Below are 20,676 nucleotides of genomic sequence, written 5' to 3'. Positions count from 1 at the left end.
AGAAAGAGATTTTACTGGTAAGTTAAACAAAAATCTCATTTTTTTCTGTACAGAGCTAAGGCTACTTTCACACTAGCGTTCGGAGCGGATCCGTCTGATGTTTCATCAGACGGATCCGCTCCGATAATGCAGACGTTCGCATCCGTTCAGAACGGATGCGTCTGCATTAAAACTTAGAAAATTTTCTAAGTGTGAAAGTTGTCTGAGCGGATCCGTTCAGACTTTACATTGAAAGTCAATGGGGAACAGATCCGCTTGAAGATTGAGCCATATTGTGTCATCTTCAAGCGGATCCGTCCCCATTGACTTACATTGTAAGTGTGGACGGATCCGCTCGCCTCCGCACGGCCAGGCGGACACCCGAACGCTGCAAGCAGCGTTCAGGTGTCCGCTCACTGAGCGGAGCGGAGGCTGAACGCTGGCAGGCGGATGCATTCTCAGTGGATCCGCCTCCACTGAGAATGCATTGGGGCCAGACGGATGCGTTCGGGGCCGCTCGTGAGCCCCTTCAAACGGTGCACACGAGCGGACACCCGAACGCTAGTGTGAAAGTAGCCTAAGATGTTCTACTAGCTGCCTGTGGATTTTTTGTCTTTTCCATCATCTGAGGAGCAGATGGACTTCTTATATCTGCGCTCTCACATTATAAACACTCATTACAGCTCAGTTCTTATCTTACTGATAAGAATGTTGCTTAAATAAGTGTTTCTGACCTCTTAGTTACTAAGAGGTCAGAAACACTTATTTAAGCAACATTCTTATCAGTAAGATAAGAACTGAGCTGTAATGAGTGTTTATAATGTGAGAGCGCAGATATAAGAAGTCCATCTGCTCCTCAGATGATGGAAAAGACAAAAAATCCACAGGCAGCTAGTAGAACATCTTAGGCTACTTTCACACTAGCGTGACTGGTACTTTCACTTTCTTTTGGTCATCTAATTACCCTTATGTCTAGACTACTAAGACTTAGTAGTCTAGACATAAGGGTAATTAGATGACCAAAAGAACATCTTAGTAGAACAGCTAGTAGAACATCTTAGGCTACTTTCACACTAGCGTGACTGGTACTTTCACTTTCTTTTGGTCATCTAATTACCCTTATGTCTAGACTACTAAGACTTAGTAGTCTAGACATAAGGGTAATTAGATGACCAAAAGAAAGTGAAAGTACCAGTCACACAGTTAGAAAAACAGTTAACCCTTTGTGACTGAACAGCTTAATATTTTTAATAAAGGCCAATTGAAAATATGCTTTTTAGGCAAAAATAAGTTAAATGCAATCATAAAAAAATTTTTACTCCAAAGGTGTACATAGCCTTTTTTAGCTAAATTGATGTTTTTGCAGGTTATTTTATTTTCTGTAGCAGCATAATTTGTTAGAGTTTCTGAAACTGATTTCAAAAACCTCTGTTTGAGGACACAGCAGTTAAGAACAGCTCAGGCAAGATGGCAGCCCCCATAATAATGTTCAGGAAATAAAATAAAAAATCTAAAACGGGAAAATAAATTGAGATTAGAAAAAAGGGATATGTGCTATTATCTGGTTTTAACTGGGAGATAAAATTTTTGGTGACACACTTCCTATATACCAATACAGTGTAAACCCTCAAGAAATGGCCCTATTTTGCAAACTACTTTGCCTAAGGGCTCATGCACACATGTATTTTCTTTCCGTGTCCGATGTTTTTTTTTTTTTTTTTGCGGACCGTATGCGGAACCATTCATTTCAATGTGTCCGCAAAAAAATCCGAAGTTACACCATGTGCATTCTGTTTCCATATTTCCGTTCCGCAAAAAAAAAAAACATGTCCTATTATTGTGTGCATTACGGACAAGGATAGGACTGTTCTATTAGGGGCCAGCTGTGCTGTTCCACAAAATATGGAATGCACACGGACGTCATCCGTATTTTTTGCGGATCAGTTTTTTGCAGACTGCTAAATACATACGGTTGTGTGCATGAGCCCTAATGCAGCTAGGGGTGTAATGATTGTTTTTACCACACGGGTGATTCATAGACTTTATTAACACTGGACGAGGAAAATGAAAAACTAAATTTTATTCAGTTTTATATTGCTTTAGCCCCACATTTTTAATTTTAACAAGGATTCATTGGACTAACTTTTCTAACGTTTCTCTCAAGTAAGGCAATACCCCATATGTCATTAACTTCTGTTTTGATAAATGGCAGGGCTCATAAGGGAAGGGGCACCATTTGAATATTCAAACATGGATTTTGCTGACATTTTTTTGGACAGAGAGGTGTAAGGGCTCTTTTTATTTTTTATAAAAGCAGTATTTTTTTCTTTTGCTCCTTTAAAATACCTTTTTTTTTTTTTTTTAATTGTTAAATTTTTTATTTTTCAGTTGACGGAGTTGTATAAGTATTCTTTTTTTTCTTTTGCAGGCCAGGCTGTAGTTTTTATTGGTACCATTTTAGGGTTTATATAACTTTTTGATTGCTTTTCATTTTTTGGGAGGTGAGATGAACCAAAAACAGCTATTCTGTCTTGTGTGTTTTATTTTTTATGGGCTTTACCTTGTGGTATGAATGACATGATAATTTGATTCTGCGCCTTGATGCAATTACAGCAATACCAAATTTATATGTTTGTTTTAATACTTTTGCTTCATAAATTTAAAATCACATTTTTATTCATTTATATTTTGTCTCTTTATACTAGAATCCATAATTTTTGTTTTATTGTTCTTTTAACAGAGCTGCATGTGTGCTTGATTTTTCCAGGACGAGCTGGAGTTTCTATTGGTGCGATTTTTGGGGTACATACAGTCATGGCCATTTTTCATGAAAATGAAGTATTTCTCACAGAAAAGTATTGCAGTAACACATGTTTTGCTATACACATGTTTATTTCCTTTGTGTTTATTGGAACAAAACCAAAAAAGGGAGGGAAAAAAAACAAATTGGACATAATGTCACACCAAACTCCAAAAATGGGCTGGACAAAATTATTGGCACCCTTAACTTAATATTTGGTTGCACACCCTTTGGAAAAAAAATAACTGAAATTAGTTGCTTCCTATAACCATCAACCTCTCACCCGGAATTTTGGACCACTCTTCATTAGCAAACTGCTCCAGGTCTCTCTTATTGGAAAGGGAGCCTTTTCCCAACAGCAATTTTAAGATCTCTCCACAGGTGTTCAATGGGATTTAGATCTGGACCAGTGGCGTCGCCAGAGGGGGCCACAGCCCCCCCTACATCACGCTGTGCCCCCCCCAACAAAAATGCCCCCCCAAGCGAGCCGCCACAGTCGGGCACAGGGAGATGAGCGCTTCCATTGCGCTCATCTCCATAGTAATCTGCCTGTGCTGCGGCGGTGCAGGGGAGGGAGAGGCGTGTCCCTTCCTCTGATAGGCTGCAGGCACCAGGCCGGCAGCCTATCAGAGGCCGGCGCGATGACGTCATCGCGCCGCCTGAGCCATACAGTGCGGGACACAGGCCGGAAGAGGCCTGCATCGCATCGCTGACATGGAGGTAACTATCAGTGTTTTTTTGTTTGTTTTTTACAATAGTTTTACAGGCACATTAGGGGGGCTCTTGTTACTGGCACATTAGGGGGGCTCTTGTTACTGGCACATTGGGGGGCTTATTACTGGCACATTGGGGGGCTTATTACTGGCACATGATGGGGGGCTTATTACTGGCACATGATTGGGGGGTTTATTACTGGCACATGATTGGGGGGCTTATTACTGGCACATGATGGGGGGGCTTATTACTGGCACATGATGGGGGGGCTTATTACTGGCACATGATGGGGGGGCTTATTACTGGCACATGATGGGGGGCTTATTACTGGCACATGATGGGGGCTTATTACTAGCACATGATGGGGGGCATATTACTGGCACATGATGGGGGCTTATTACTGGCACATGATGGGGGGGCTTATTACTATGGGGAAGGGGGGAGAGGAGTACTATGGAGTCATCTACGGGGGGCACTAAGAATGAGTATTTTATACTTGCAAATTATGGGGGACACTGAGGGCATCTACTGGGGCACGATATATGGGGCATTTTATACTGGTACATTATGGGGGGCACTAGGAGGAAAGGGGAAGAGGAGCACTATGGGGGTATTTACTGGGGGCACTATATAGGGGTATTTTATACTGGCACATTATGGGGGACATTAGCTCAACTGGGGGCATTACAAGGGGGTATTGTCTGCATTGTCACATAAGGAGAATTATTTCTACTGGGGGGGCATTATGGTGGGCTTTATTACTCCCCCATGGTATGACCCCCTAGTAGCAGCACCAGCCTCTCCCTGCTCTGCTATCCCTCTGCACCTTCTCCAAATCCTTATTAAGAAATCTTTCTCATTAGGATAAAACACAACATCAGCTCTGCCGAGCCCCCGCCCAAAGTGTTGAAGTTGAAGTGGCGTCCGAGATCCCCAAGGGCCAAGCCAAGTAATTGTAAGTTTTCATGTGAAATATGTTTGTTATACACATATAGCATACACTGTGCCCCACAATGTACAGTATACCTCTACACTGTGCCCCACAATGTACAGTATACCTCTACACTGTGCCCCACAATGTACAGTATACCTCTACACTGTGCCCCACAATGTACAGTATACCTCTACACTGTGTAGTCTGTTCTATAAGCACCCTTGTTCTGTGGCGGCGGACAGAAAATAATCTGGAAGTACCCCTCCCGAGACCAGGCTCTGGATCCGCCACTGGTCTGGACCGCTCACAGGAGTGTACATTTTTTCTAAACTGTAATCCGTATGCTCTGACCTGCAGAAATCAGCACTCACTCGGTAACAACTAACGGGCAGTGCCTGTAGGCTGTAGCCTGGCCCTGTTACCGAAGCTAGCCGAGTGGTGTAAGGTTAAGGTACTAGTAGAGATGAGCGGCCGCTTAATCCTGATTTAAAGTTAAAGTTACTGCAGGATATGGATTACAGTTTAGAAATGTCAAATGTACACTCCTGTGAAAGGCGGGGAGGGGGATCTGTGGATAACACATATAGCATAAGATGCTATATACGGTATGTCATCCACAGATCCCCATCACTATAAAAGTGTCATCCACAGGCAGCTAGGACATGTTGAAATCTGAGTGATTGATTTTTTTTTATTTTTTTTTTTTAAACCACAGACAGCAGGACTTTTCTTCCCTGTTGCGGTTTTAGATATTGGGTAAAGTATCGCAGTATTTCTAAGCGTACTTGTGTAAATGTATCGTTTTTATAGCTGCCCCCCCATAATTTGAAAGCTAGTGACGCCACTGATCTGGACTCATTGCTGGCCACTTCAGAACTCTCGCGCTTTGTTGCCATCCATTTCTAGGTGCTTTTTGACGTATGTTTGGGGTCATTGTCCTAGTGGAAGACTCAAGATCTCAGACGCAAACCCAACTTTCTGACACTGGGCTCTACTGTGCGACCCAAAATCCGTTGGTAATCCTTAGATTTCATGATGCCTTGCACACATTCAAGGCACCCAGTGCCAGAGGCCACAAAAAACCACCCCAAAACATCAATGAACCTCCACCATATTTCACTGTAGGTACTGTGTTTTTTCTTTGTAGGCCTGTTTTCGGTAAACAGTAGAATGATGTGCTCCATCTTGGTCTCAAGTTCATTTTTGCTAAATGTAGTCTTGCTTTTTTATGTCTCTGTGTCAGCAGTGGGGTCCTCCTCTGTCTCCTGCCATAGCGTTTCATTTAATTTAAATGTCGACGGATAGTTTGTGCGGACACTGATGCTGCAGGACAGCTTGAATATCTTTGGAACTTGTTTGGGGCTGCTTATCCACCATCCAGACTATCCTGCGTTGACACCGTTCATCAATTTTTCTCTTCTGTCCACGCCCAGGGAAATTAGCTACAGTGTCATCGGTTGAAAACATCTTGATAATGTTGCACACTGTGGACAAAGGCAAATCTAGATCTCTGGAGATGGACTTGTAACCTTGAGATTGTTGATATTTTTCCACAATTTTGGTTCTCAAGTCCTCAGACAGTTCTCTTCTCCTTTTTCTGTTGTTCATGCTTAGTGTGGCGCACACATACACACGATGAAAAGACTAAGTCTGGGATGCTCAACCTGTGGCCCTCCAGCTGTTGTAAAACTACAACTCCCACCATGCCCTGCTGCAGGCTGATAGCTGTAAACTGTCTGGGAATGCTGGGAGTTGTAGTTTCCAACAGCTGGAGGGCCGCAGGTTAAGCATGCCTGGACTAAATGAACTTGTCTCCTTTTTATCTGCTTTCATGTGTGATTTTTATATTGCCCACACCTGTTACTTGCCCTAGGTGAGTTTAACCACTTAAGGACCACAGGTTTATACCCCCCTAGTGACCAGGCCCTTTTTTACAAATCGGCACTAAACAACTTTAACGGTTTATTGCTCGGTCATGCAACTTGGCACCCAAATGAATTTTACCTCCTTTTCTTCTCACAAATACAGCTTTCTTTTGGTGGTATTTGATTGCTGCTAAGATTTTTCGTTTTTCCGATATTAATCAAAATAAGCCGCAATTTAAAAAAAAAAAAAGTGAATTTTTAACTTTCTCTGGTTAAATTGTTCAAATATAATTACATTTCTATACAAGTTTGTGTCAGAATTTATTGTGCTACATGTCTTTGATAAAAAAAAAATCCAATAAGTGTATATTTATTGGTTTGCGCAAAAGTTATAGCATTTACAAACTATGGTACAAAAATGTGAATTTCCGCATTTTGAAGCAGCTCTGACTTTCTGAGCACATGTTTTTTGAGGTGCTAGAATGACAGGATAGTATAAATACCCCCCAAATTACCCCATTTTAGAAAGCAGACACCCCAAAGTATTTGCGGAGGGGCATGGTAAGTTCATGTATGATTAAAAAAAAATTCACAAGTTAGCGGAAAATGACACTTTCTGAGAAAAAAAATATATTAAGTTTCCATTTCTGCTAACTTCTGGCAAAAAAAATAAAAATCTCCCCTCAGTGAATACCTTGGGGTGTCTACTTTCCTAAATGGGGTCATTTGTGGGGTGTGTTTACTGTTCTGGCATTTTTGGCAGGGCTAAATTGTGAGCAACCCTGTAAAGCCTAAAAGGTACTCGTTGGACTTTCGGCCCCTTAACGCACAGTGTCTTCTTTCCAAAATGGGGTCACTTGTGGGGTATTTATACTGCCCTGGTATTTTAGGGGCCCTAAAGCGTGAGAAGTAGTTTGGAATCCAAATGTGTAAAAAATGCCCTGTGAAATCCTAAAAGTACTCATTGGAATTTGGGCCCCTTTGCGCACCTAGGCTGCAAAAAAGTGTCACACATGTGGTATCGCCGTACTCAGGAGAAGTAGGGCAATGTGTTTTGGGGTGTATTTTTACATATACCCATGCTGGGTGAGAGAAATATCTCTGTAAATGACAACTTTTCCCATTTTTTTTATACAAAGTTGTCAATTTACAGAGATATAACTTTTGGCACAAGTTAGCGGAAATGATTTATTTTTCTTTTTTTCTTTTTTTTCTTACAAAGTCTCATATTCGACTAACTTGTAAAAAAATAAAAAAATTTACATGAACTCGCCATGCCCCTCACGAAATACCTTGGGGTGTCTTCTTTCCAAAATGGGGTCACTTGTGGGGTATTTATACTGCCCTGGCATTTTAGGGGACCTAAAGCGTGAGAAGTAGTTTGGAATCCAAATGCGTAAAAAATGCCCTGTGAAATCCTAAAGGTACTCATTGGAATTTGGGCCCCTTTGCGCACCTAGGCTGCAAAAAGTGTCACACGTGGTATTGCCGTACTCAGAAGAAGTACGGCAATGTGTTTTGGGGTGTATTTTTATATATACCCATACTGTGTGTGAGAAATATCTCTGTAAATGACAACTTTTCAATTTTTTTTATACAAAGTTGTCTATTTACAGAGATATTTCTCACACACAGTATTTTACTCCACTCCTGGTCTTGGCTTCAAAAACTGCATGAACAACTTGAATGTGTGGCAACACCCTTAGTTTCAGAAACTAAATTAAAGTTTTTTTCATCAAGGACGAGGAGGTGGATATTGAAGAGCTAAAGCTGGATATACTTTGCAAAGCTATAAGGAGAGACCTGTGAGTATCAAATGTGTCTGTATTCCTTTTTATCACAACCATAAGTATCGCACAAACCATTGTTCTTCTGTTCAGTCCTTGGCTACATTTGCTGACCAATTGTTCTACGGAGTGAAAACCTTCATGGGGATTTTCATACCTGGTTTTTGGCTACAGTCATACCGGACACAGCCAAATGATAACTGGAGTACTTTGTACGTAGCCTAAACGGAACATAATTATGCAGTATGCTATTATTCTACACAAAGGGGTTCCTTATCATTGCCCCAACATCATAAAACTGACATTAAAAAGTTGCAAAACTTGTGACCCTTTTTTTTAACCCCTTCCTGCCCAACGTCATATGTGTATGGCACAGGGCAGGTCCTTAAAGATGATGTCCGCTCAGCAAACACCCAGGGCTAATGTATGCAATCGATAATAACGTAAACCGCATACATTTAACTCATCAGGTGCTGTGGTTAACATGCATCTGGGAGCACAAGGATCGGGGAAGCCTCGGTCCTCTTGAATGAACCAAGGCTGCCACACATAGGTTCCTATGGAGACCCCGTCTGTGGCAGGGCTCCATAGTAACATAGAGGGAGACTTATCAAGACCAGCGCTTTTTGCACCAGTCTTGATATCCGATGCGCTTAATTTGTGACGAGGCGCATGCCTCATCATAAATTAGGCACATCTTCTCTTCCTCCATTCCACTCGCCTAAACAGAAGTCTACGACGGCTCAGAGCTGCCATAGAATTTTGGCTTCATTTGCACCAGAAAACTGGCGTAAATGATGATCAATTTGTCTGTGTGGCTGACCATGCCCCTCCCTGCCCTCGTCATGGAACAATTAAAAAAAAAGTCGAAAACACAGACTTTGCGACTTTCTAACACCGCTTTTCAGGCGAAAGGGAGAAAATAAATCTCCCCATAGTGTAATCCTCATAGACTCCAATGCTAATGATTGCTTTTTAAAGTATCCTAGGGGAACTATAAGAAAAAAAAAAGTGTAAAATAAACAATAAAAAAAGAAACTTCATGAGCATTGCAGCGTGTGAAAAATCGCCTATATTATTCAAATATAACAATATTTATCCTAGACGAAATGGGGGGGGGGGGGGGGGGGAGTCAAAATGGCCGTTTTTCGGTCGCTTCACCTCCCACAAAAAAAAAGTGATCAGAAAGTCATACACAACCCAAAATGGTATTGATGAAAAGTACAGCTTTCCCCGCATAAAATGAGCCCCCACACAGCTCTGTACACATAACTGCAAAAAAGTTTTATATAGGGGTCAGCATACACAGGTTACAAAACATTAAAGGGAACCCTTCATCAACTTTATGCTGCCCATACTATAACAGCAGCATAAAGTAGAGACAGGCGAGTTAATTTCAGCGGTCTGTCAACTCTGTGTTCTTTTATTGTGGGAAAAAAACCTATTTGATCCATATGCAAATTACCCTGAGACATGTCCTGTACGTGAGATGAGTCCAGCGTGAAGGAGCGCAGCACCGCCCCGCATCCTTGGAATCTCCTCCTTGCTCCCCTACGTCAGACAGCCAGAGCGAGCTAGCACATGCCCTGTTCCTTCCCTGAGGTTGATGCCAGCACAGGGAAGGAACACTATGAGGACACTGCGCATGCGCTAGCTCACGCATCGCGAGATTACGGCGCTCTGGCTGTCTGACGTCAGGGAGCAAGGAGGAGATTCTGAGGATGCGGGCGGTGCTGCGCTCCTTCACGCTGGACTCATCTCGCGTACAGGACACATCTCAGTGTAATTTGCATATGGATCAAATCTGTTTTATTTCCACAATAAAAGCACACAGAGCTATGGGGACTGGGTATTGCGGATGTGCTAGCGACCATCTAGCAACCTATGTCCTCAGCTCTATACATAAAATCCCGCTGACAGGTTCCCTTTAAAAGTAAGTCGTTGCCGAGAACCAACATGACAATCATTGCAGACTGGGCCTGGAAAAGAGTCACGGCCACCTGAGAAGAGTCATGGTTATTAATGAATTCTTGCTTTCCCTGCCCACCTGCTGCTGATTGACAGTCTTCTACCTAGTTTTCTCCCTTTCTCTCTAGGAGACAACTGCCAATCACCAGCAGATGGGCAGGGAGAGCAGGAGATTATGAATAAACAGGACTCTTCTCTAATAGATTTGACTATTTTAAAGGCCTGTGCTGCAATGATTATGATGCTGGTTCTAGGCAACCACTTACTTTTAGCTCATGAGACACACCACTGAAATCAGCATTTCTGTCACTATTTTATGCTGCCCTCAGTGAGGTCAGCATATAGTTGATGACAGGTTCCCTTTAAAGTAAAATATTAGCCAAGGAATAAAATTGGGCACTATAACAGACCCTAATCAAAACCTACTCAGTATACAATGAATATACCTACACAGAAAAAACAAAGACTAAACAGGTTGCAAATGAAAAAATACTTTATTAAATACACGATATGACATAAATAAAGAGACATGATACATCAAATGTAAAGTGTGGTCTATTCCTGAGGAGATAATATCAAAATACATATACATAATACAAAATACAAATACATACAAAATACAAATACATATTATAAAGATGCTGTATTCCAGTAAAAAAAATGATTGATGAGATAATAAATTGATTCATATGAATTCATATATAAAAGAGCATAAATACATAGTCCCCAACATAATTATAATGTTAAAGTGCATGTCCAAATATATCAACAAGTCGTTCCCTCATATATGATAACAATCAAGTATTATATACCCATTATAGGGAAATACATATATGAGGGGAGCAACAGGGGTCCTATCAATACAAATACCACAAAAAAGCTGTGATTAGCAAAATAAATAAACCATATGAATTCATATATAGGAGTGCATAAATGTAGAATCCCTAACATGATAATGATGTTAAAGAGCATCTGCAAATATATTTGAGTTGTTCCCTCATATAGCGTAACACACAAGTATCACATACCCATTTTAGGGAGATTCACCTCAGGAGAGCCGCACAACTCAACGCGAGTTTCGGCCATGCCTTCCCCTGGGGGCGCATATGGCAATAAAAAACAATTAAATTTTTTTTTGGTTTGTTTGGTTATGTTTTTAGTATTAAAATGCAAGAATAACTATACATACATAGTATTGTAATCGTACTGACCCGGTAACAGGTCAGTTTTACTGCATAGGGAAATCCGTTAAAAAAAAACCCATAAAGCTGTGGCAGAATTTTTATTTATTTTTTTCAGTTCCACCCCGTTTGGAATTTTTCTCAAGCCCCCTACAATATCTTATGCAATATTAAATTGTGCCATTAGAAAGTACAAATTGTCCTGCAAAAAAAGTGCTATGTGACTGGAAAAATAAAAAAGTTTTGGTTCTGGAAAGGCACAGGGTGGAAAACACAAAAACAAAAAACTCCTACTGGGGTGAAAGGGTTAAATTCCATTTGCACAACAATATTTGTACAAATGGCATTTATATGTCATTCTTTACACTTTACGACAAGGTGGTGTGGGCATGGACATCAGCACTGACTTACACCGTCAGGCATGGACTTGGCATTGACTTACGTGCTCCCTCCCCGCTCCGCCTCCTGGCTCGGCTGCTCTGGTCTCTGCTCAGTCGCTTGCCTGACTGGCTGCGTACAGCGCGCACTTTGACCTGACGCGCTGTACGCAGTCAGGTCACATGTGCGCCCTCTGGAGACCAGGAGCAGCGCGGGCAGCAGCACAGCACTGTGTCACGACCCAGCCCAGGCCCCAGCAGGGATAGAGTGTGAGAGTCTGCCCTGAAGTGAAGTAAGATAGTTTTTAAATAAAGATGATATTATTTTCTGATGGGGTTCTGGTCGGGGTAAACTTACAAGGAACGCCCCGCCGGGGGGGGGGGGGGGGGGGGTTGGGTGGGTTGGGGTGGATGATGATTAATAACAAACATACATATGTAAATGGCGGGGGGGGGCGAGGGGGTAGCACTTGGGCAGCTCAGCCTCTGTTGGTGGTGGACCTTGTCCCAGCCCTGCATTTATGGTACCGTGGGGCGAGGTGGTGAGTGTATGCGTTTGGTTTGTGAATACTTTTTTTCCTGACCCTTGGTATGGTTACTGCTTTTTAGGATGAGCGTTCCAGGAAATCTAAAAAAGTTAAGAATAAAGAATGTGCCATGTACAAAGTCAGTCTTGCGGCTGACTATAATAAACCTAATTGTGTCAGCTGCACTAATAAGGTTATTGTGCAAGAAACGCCTTCACTACTACTGCAGATGCAGGACATGGTCAAGAACCAAATAGAGGAGTTTTGCCAGCGCTTACGTCACCTGCACCTCAGCCGGCAGTTGCCCCTTCTGTCCCAGTTCTATCTGATGTTGAGGATTAAGGTTTAATTATGGCTCATTCGGACTCTGGTATAGTCTGCGGCTTGTCCGACCTTTACTTCGATGTATATATTTGTGTATATATGATATTGCTCCAGCTATTTCTCTTACGTTTTATGCAGGAGAGGAGTCGGAGGGGTCTGAAGATATGTCAGGCAGACCGTTGTTTCAATGTGAAGATACGGATCAGTTGGTCAAGGCAGTAAGATCAGCTATGGGTCTGGAAGAGGCTAGAGAACAGAAATCTATCCAGGACATCATGTTTGAGGGTCTTGAATTAAAGAAAAGGAAAGTTTTCCCTATTTGCCAGACTGTGTCCCAACTTATTAAACAAGAATGGGAAAACTCGGATATGAAATCGTTTATTCCTAGGGCCATGAAGAGGAAATATCCCTTTGATGATACCGAGACCTGTGGCTATTGCCACAATTTCTAGAAAGGGTTCTCTGCGCTTTGAAGATTTGGGGTCTCTTAGGGAACCCATGGATAAAAAGGCGGAGGGGTTCCTTAAGAGAGCCTGGGAGTCCAGGGGGGCAGCTCTTAAACCTAGCATAGCAGGTACCTCAGTCACTAGATCCATGATATGGATTAACCAGCTTTCAGCAGACATCCAAAATGAAGTACCTAAGGAGCAACTACTTGCCTCTCTTCCCGCAATTAGGCAGGCAGCCGCCTTTTTGGCGGATTCTTCTTCTGATACCCTGAGGCTGTCTGCTAGGGCTGGGGCCTTGACTAAATCGGCTAGGTGGGCTCTATGGGTAAAGAAAAAAAAATTGTGTGCCATACCATGTGAGGGCAAGTTACTTTTTGGTTCAGTCCTCACAGATTTATTAGAAAAAGCAGGGGATAAGAAGAAAGGGTTCCCTCTTCCTCAGTCCTCTAGGCAATATCGGTCCTTTCGTGCGAAGGGGAGGGGGCCAGGATAGAGGTAAAGGCCAGTCAGGCTTTAGATGGAGGGGTTCCCATAAAGGTAGCAGCTTTATATTTAACCAGCCCTCCTCCTCTAAAAAGCCCAGCCCCCAATGACGGGGTCTTGCGGGTAGGTGGCAGGTTAAGAAACTTCTTGGCAGAGTGACAGTTAATTTCAAGGAGTATGTGGGTCCTAGAGACCATAAGGGATGGTCTCAGTCGCGAGTTCATCAGCCTGCCACCTACCCATTACATAGTCACAAAATGTCCACCGGGTCCCTCGGGTCTGTCTTCTCTCGAGCTGGAAGTCTTATCCCTGATGGAAAAAGGGGTTCTGGTTCCGGTTCCAGAAGAGGAAATAGGTCAGGGTTTCTATTTTTTTTATTTACAATTGGCCACTAGGACCATAAATGTCCCTGAGCTGACACGTGTTAAATAATAAGAAAATGTAACATTTATTGCTTGTCCTTAAAATTCACTTATTTAGAACTCTACAATTAAAATTTTCAGCAATGCCTGCCTGCCTTGTATTTATAATAGCAACATAGTATCTGATTATTAAATGCGTCCACTGGGTGACGCTATACTCATGTAGCTATGTTTCTCATTGCTTTCTTTATTAAGACATCTCTCTGCTCAAATGGTGCACGCTGTTATTTTCACAGCGTGCTACTTGCTACTATAACTGCCTTCCTGGACTATGCTCCTCTTATCAATGTGTCTCACAAGCGTTATTGCAGGCTAGGCAAAAGCTGGCTAAAACACTATTTTCGCTAGCTGCCCCCCGACATTTTTCGCCAACCAGGGACAATTTGCGCACCTAGCTTTGCGAATTTATTTTTAGGGTGGTGGGAAGAACAGGTAGTATTCACAGAAGCCAACCAACACTTCACAGATCACATACTTTATTGGGGTCGTTTTATAGACGACATTTTAATTTTGTGGGATAGCACTAGCACACAATTTTATGATTTCGTTAAAGAACTAAATAACAATCTACTAGGCCTTAAATTTACTGCGGAAATAGATCAGCGAACTATTAATTTTCTGGACCTTACCATTACCCTTGAGAATTATGGCAGCATAAAAATCACCATATATAGGAAGCCCACTTCTACAAACAGCCTCCTACATTGGAAAAGCCATCACCCAACCAGCCTTAAAAAAGGAATCCCAATTAGGCAATACTTTCGAGCAAAACGAAATTGCTCGACAACTGAAGGCTTTGAAGCTGAATGTAGGCTCCTGTATGAAAAATTCCTAGTAAGAGGATATCCAAAGAAAACCCTTCACTATGCATATAACCGAGCGAGATAAAGTAGCAGAATGAGTTTACTTGCGGGCACTGGACAACCCAGAACCCAAAATGAGAAAATTATACGGTGTATTGGAAATTATGATGGACAACATGAGAAGATACGTAAGATCCTGACACAGTATTGGCATATACTGCTCTCAAATTATGAATTGAAAGAGATCATCACCCCAAGACCAGCCATCACATACAGAAGGGGGCAGAATATAAAAGAGAAATTAGTACACAGTCACTTTATTCAAAATAAAAAACAAAACAAACCCACCTGGCTCCAAACGAGTGGATCATATCCGTGTGGGTTTCTGCAGGATGATGTCACCAAAAAAGGAATTCCATAATCCTAGTGACAATAAGAAATATCAGATTAGGGAATACATCAATTGCAAATCTATGGGAGTAGTGTATGCCATACCGTGTGAGTGTCCAAAAATCTACGTGGGTAAAACCACGCAAGAACTTAGAAGACGTATATCCAAACACATCAGTATAATAAATACCACCAGTGACACACCCCTTGCAAGACATATGCACCAAATACATAATGGGAATGTTCAGAATTTAAAGGTGTGGGGCATACAAAAGCTCAGATTAGGTCCAAGAATGGGGAATTTAGATAGGAGGCTGCAACAGGAGGAAACTCGATGGATATATCGCCTGCAAAGTCTTGCCCTATTAGGACTAAATGAGGGATTTACATTTGCCTCATTCCTCTGAGAGAGATTCTAGTAAGAAGATTTTAGGATAAGGAAGATACAAGATACAAATAGAACCTAACTACAAGCATAAGGAGGGCAGTCAAGCAAAAAAACAGAAAATGGATAATATAGGAAATAAGAGATCTACCAACATATGGAGTATGACCAATGTTAATATATAGCTCCGCCAGGAACCCCAGAACCAGAGCGATACAGTACCGAGAAATTAATTAATAAAGCAAACGCCTACTGAGTAAACAGAAAATATAAAAAAAAAAAAGCATGGTTGGCGAAACATGTCGGGGGGCAGCTAGCGAAAATAGTGTTTTAGCCAGCTTTTGCCTAGCCTGCAATAACGCTTGTGAGACACATTGATAAGAGGAGCATAGTCCAGGAAGGCAGTTATAGTAGCAAGTAGCACGCTGTGAAAATAACAGCGTGCACCATTTGAGCAGAGAGATGTCTTAATAAAGAAAGCAATGAGAAACATAGCTACATGAATATAGCGCCACCCAGTGGACGCATTTAATAATCAGATACTATGTTGCTATTATAAATACAAGGCAGGCAGGCATTGCTGAAAATTTTTATTGTAGAGTTCTAAATAAGTAAATTTTAAGGACAAGCAATAAATGTTACATTTTCTTATTATTTAACACGTGTCAGCTCAGGGAAATTTATGGTCCTAGTGGCCAAATGTAAATAAAAGAATACAAAGTCCCAACACGTGTTAGGGAGATATACGTAAATCAATTTAGGGTTTCTATTTGACTCTCTTCCTTATAAAAAAAAAAAGCCAAACGAAGCCTTCAGAGTCATCATAAATCTGAAACCTCTGAATCAGTTTCTCACTTACCATCGGTTCAAGATGGAGACCCTGAAGTCAACAATAAATCTGTTAACAAAGGCCTGTTATATTCCATCTCTAGACCTAAGGGACGCCTACCTCCATGTGCCCATCCACAAAGACTTTCAAAAGTACCTAAGGTTGGCAGTTCATGTAAACTCCCATCTGTTGCACCTACAGTTGCCGAGATGGCGGCCCACATCAGAGAGGGGGGCGGCATCTTCATCCCATACTTGGACGACTTCCTGCTGGTGGCAGAGTTAAGGAAAAGGTACAGGATTTCCTAGTTTATACACAAACAATTGTGGAAAAACTGGTTGGGTAATTAACTGGGAAAAAATCTTCTCCCCTTCCGACAAGACAGAAGATTTTTTTGGGAATCTTATTAGATTCTGAGGTGCAAAAGTCCTTTCTTCCCAGACGGAAAATTTTGAATTTTTTTTTCTTTTGTGCAAGAAGTTTTTTCTGCTACCCTTATAACTATTAGGAAGGGTATGTCTCTATTAGGTCTGTTTACCGCCGCTTTTCCTGCAGTTCCATGGGGTCAGCTGCATTCTAGGAGTTTACAATTACAACTATTAGATTCCTGGGATGGTTCTCAGTCAGACCTGGATAGGAAGATTAAGTTGTCTGATGATGTTATCTCTTCCTTAGTTTGGTGGTATCCAGAGGTCTTGATTGGAACCCCTCGATGTTCTGTGGTAATAACCACAGATGCTAGCCCCTTTGGATGGGGGGCGCACATGGGGAGATAAACTGCCAGGGGTCTTGGAATCCGGAGTCTCAGACTAGATCTTCAAATTACAAGGAGACTCTTGCAGTTTTTAAGGCCCTTTAATCCTTAGCTCCTTCTATCAAGGGTAAAGATGTAAAAAATAAAATGGATAATACAACTACTGTGTCCCTGATCAACAGACAAGGAACTACCAGATGTGCAAGTCTAATGTCATTGTCTTTTCAGTTTCTCTCTCTGGCAGAATCTCAACTAAATTCAATATCAGCTGTTCACTTAAGAGGAGACCTGAACCTCAGAGGAGACTATCTCAGCAGACACTGGATTCGTCAAGGAGAGTGGAAGTTAAATCCAGAGGTGTTCCGGAAGATCTCGGCCTTATGGGGCAAGCCTCAGATAGATCTCTTTGCCACGAGAGTAAACGGGCAAGTCAGCAGATTCTACTCCCTATCTCCGGCGGACAGACCTCTAGCACTGGACGCTTTATCTCAAAAATGGGATTGGGACCTAGCGTACGCTTTTCCCCCGCTGGCGCTGGTTTCCAGAGTCATCAAGAAGATAAAAGAAGAAAGGGCAAAAGTCATCCTGGTGGCTCCCTTTTGGCCTCGGACGGCTTGGTTCTCTTGTCTAAGAGCCATGTCGCTGGGGGATCCCTGGGTCCTTCCAGAGCTTCCCAATCTACTCTTACAGGGCCCAGTATGTCATCTGGAGGTGCTCAATCTCCATTTGACGGCTTGGCTTTTGAAAGGTTAACTTTAAAAGCTAAGGGATTGTCTGATGCCGTCATCTCCACATTGCAAACCAGCAGGAAAGAGGTTACGTATAAGATTTATGTCAGGATCTGGAGAAAATTTCTGTCCACGATTAACCTTGCTTCCTTTGACCCGGGAAAACCCAGCTTGGCGGACATTTTGGATTTTCTGCAGAAAGGTCTGGAGAAGGGTTTGAGAGTGGCCAGAAGATTGCGGATCATCTCTGGATCATCAGATTCCTTAAGTCAGTCAAGAGACTACAGTTTTCCGTACCGATACGATCGTCTTCTTGGGACCTTTCAGTGGTTCTTCAGTCCTTATGTGTAGGTCCTTTTGAGCCCTTATCTGTTGTTCATCTCAGACTGCTAGTTCAGAAGACCGCCCTCTTGGTCAAAGTAACATCGGCTCGTAGGGTAGGGGAGTTAGCAGCCTTATCTGTCAGAGAGCCCTATACTCAGATCCTAGAAGACAGAATAATCCGGATCCAGCATTTCTGCCTAAGGTGGTCTCCGCTTTTCATATGTCCCAGGAGGTGGTGCTGCCCTCCTTCTTTGCTAATCTCTCTTCTGAGGGAGAAAGGCGTTTTCATATGTTGGATGTACGTAGATTTGTTCTGGAATACATAGACAGGACTAAGGACTTCAGGAAGTCTGATAGACTCTTTATTCAGGTGTCAGGGCCAAAGTAAGAGGAGACACCATGTCTAGATGGAGCAGGCAGGGCATTTTTACGGCTTATGTTTCTGCAGGTTTGTCTCCTCCGGATAATCTGAAGGCCCATTCCACTCGGGCGGGGGCATCTTCCTGGGCGGAAAGGAGAGGGGCCTCCATTGACCAGATTTGTAGGGCGGCTACCTGGTCGTCTCCACACACTTTTTTCCGTCACTATAGACTGGACTTGGGTTCCTTTTATTCCTTAGCTTTTGGCCGTAAGGTGCTTCAGGCGGTGGTCCCACCCAAATTTTCTTCTCTGGTATTCTCTGGTGGTGCTGTCATGACATGGTGGAAAGCCAGTAATTACTCACCGGTAATTCTGTTTCCTCATGGTCATGACAGCACCACGGGGCTTCCCACCCTTCTATCTTGATTGTGCACAAGTGGTGTTCACGAGGTGTGGCAAAAAAAAAAAAAGTGTTAGCCTGTTCTTTTGTTGTTTAAGTTGTATGCGTTATTTCAGATGTTAACTAACTGGAAGGCTTCCTAGATCTCTGTAATTCACTGATGTAGGGGACGGAAGTGCTTCGTTTTGTGCTCTAGGTTTCCTGTCCCTGGGGGAGGAGTCCATCTCTCTGGTGGTGCTGTCGTGACCATGAGGAAACAGAATTACCGGTGAGTAATTACTGGCTTTCTCACTATGGAGGGCATTATGGGCCTCTGTTGTGGGGCGTTATTATAATTGGGCATAATATGGAGGGCACTGCTACTAATTGAGGCACTCTCAGGGAGCATCACTGTATGGGGCACCATTATTAATGAGAGCACTCTGGGAGATAATTGGTGGGACTTTTGGCCCACTATTTGTATGTGGGGACTATCTGTATGGTACTATTATTTCTTCAGTGTACTATTTGGGGGCATTGGGGAGCACAGGGGGCACATTATTAGGGTTAGCAGCAGGATAACACTGTTGGGGCACCAGCAGGGGGAGGGGGGTAATGGAAAAGCGAGAAACTATTTCATATGTGACCATGGCATCTGAGCGGCTAAAGGGCGCAAGCTTCACAGGCAGGAACGCCTCCCCTGGGCAGAGATTGTGGAAGGTGTTCCTTGTAAGTAATGAGCCAGAGCCCTTACTACGCTTTTAGGCTTATTACTTGTATGTTACAATTGAGGCCAGCAGGTGGCATCCCTGAATTTTAATATAGCAATTTCTGTATAGGGTAATGGAGAAAACTCCATTACTCTATACCAGGGGTACTCAACTAGTTTAGTTAAAGGTACACATACCTGGGTTTGCAGTCAGGTGAATGTCCGAGCTGAATGCCAAAAGTAAAGATGAACCTATTAGTGCCCCCAGTAAGAATAATGCCCCTTTCTTTTTTTTTTTCTTTTTTTTATAATTGGCACCCCGCAATAGAAGCGCTAATTAGTAACAGTCCTCACAGGGAAAATACCGGCAACGGCAGGGCCACTAATATACCGGTCTTGCCGGTGAGCTACTGGCCTGGTGGCAACCCTAGCCGTAGAACAGACATATGTATTTTTGTTCCACATCCATTTCCCATTATTGGTGGATTGGATGCGGACTCCTTCATTTCAATTAGGCAACAAAAGATGCAGACACAGACACACTGTGCTCTGTGCATCTTTTGCAGCCCCATTAAAATTAAGGGATCTACATCTAATCCACCAATAATGGGGATTGGATGTGAAGCAAAAATACCATGGTGTGAATGAAGCCTTATCTTTATTTCACCATTACAGAGAGAGGCACAGGCAACATAGGAACACGCCACTGACACTGAGGAGTCCTTTCCCTTTCAGTCAATGATGCGTTCCCGCCCTGTCTGTATCCCTCAGTCCCACCCCAAACTGTGGATTTTATTTCTTTGGTGGCAGTGGTGATGTCCAGCCTCATCTCCAGCAGCACGTAAGTGTCCTTTGGAGCTTGACGCTCCCTTACGTGCTTCTGCTGCAGGAGAGGAGGTACTGAGCGTGCTGAGAAAGACAGCTTCCTCCATGTGCAGGTGCCAGACAAAAGCGCTGAGAAAGACAAGTCCCGGTGTCTGCATGTGGAGGGACCGGTCTCCCTCAGCGCACTCCTCCCCTTCCATCCAGCGCCTGCATGGGGAGGAGGTTGTGCCCCAGCTCTTTCCGACACACTGGCAGATTAGGAAGCAGCCTAAAGTGCCGCTTCCTATGAAAAGGATGGCAGGGGTCCAGACAGCTGGCATCTATACAAACTGCAATCTAATGATGTTGGGGCCAAAAAATTGGGGGGAAGGGGGGGTTTT

General features: G+C 42.9%; 1 protein-coding gene across 1 annotated transcript in view; it reads left to right on the top strand.

Annotated features, from left to right (window-relative positions):
- The window catches only part of NUP133 (nucleoporin 133), a 301,419-nt gene that overhangs the window by 264,061 nt on the left and 16,682 nt on the right, over positions 1 to 20,676 (top strand). The window contains exon 24 of the mRNA XM_040429313.1: positions 8,033 to 8,097. Within this exon, the coding sequence (XP_040285247.1) occupies positions 8,033 to 8,097 (65 nt within the window). The remainder of the gene's footprint in view (positions 1 to 8,032; positions 8,098 to 20,676) is intronic.

The sequence above is a fragment of the Bufo bufo genome, chromosome 4 (assembly GCF_905171765.1).
Source record: "Bufo bufo chromosome 4, aBufBuf1.1, whole genome shotgun sequence".
NCBI lineage: Eukaryota > Metazoa > Chordata > Amphibia > Anura > Bufonidae > Bufo > Bufo bufo.
Note: the sequence above shows the minus strand (reverse complement) of the source record. Positions and strands in the feature narration are given on the sequence as shown.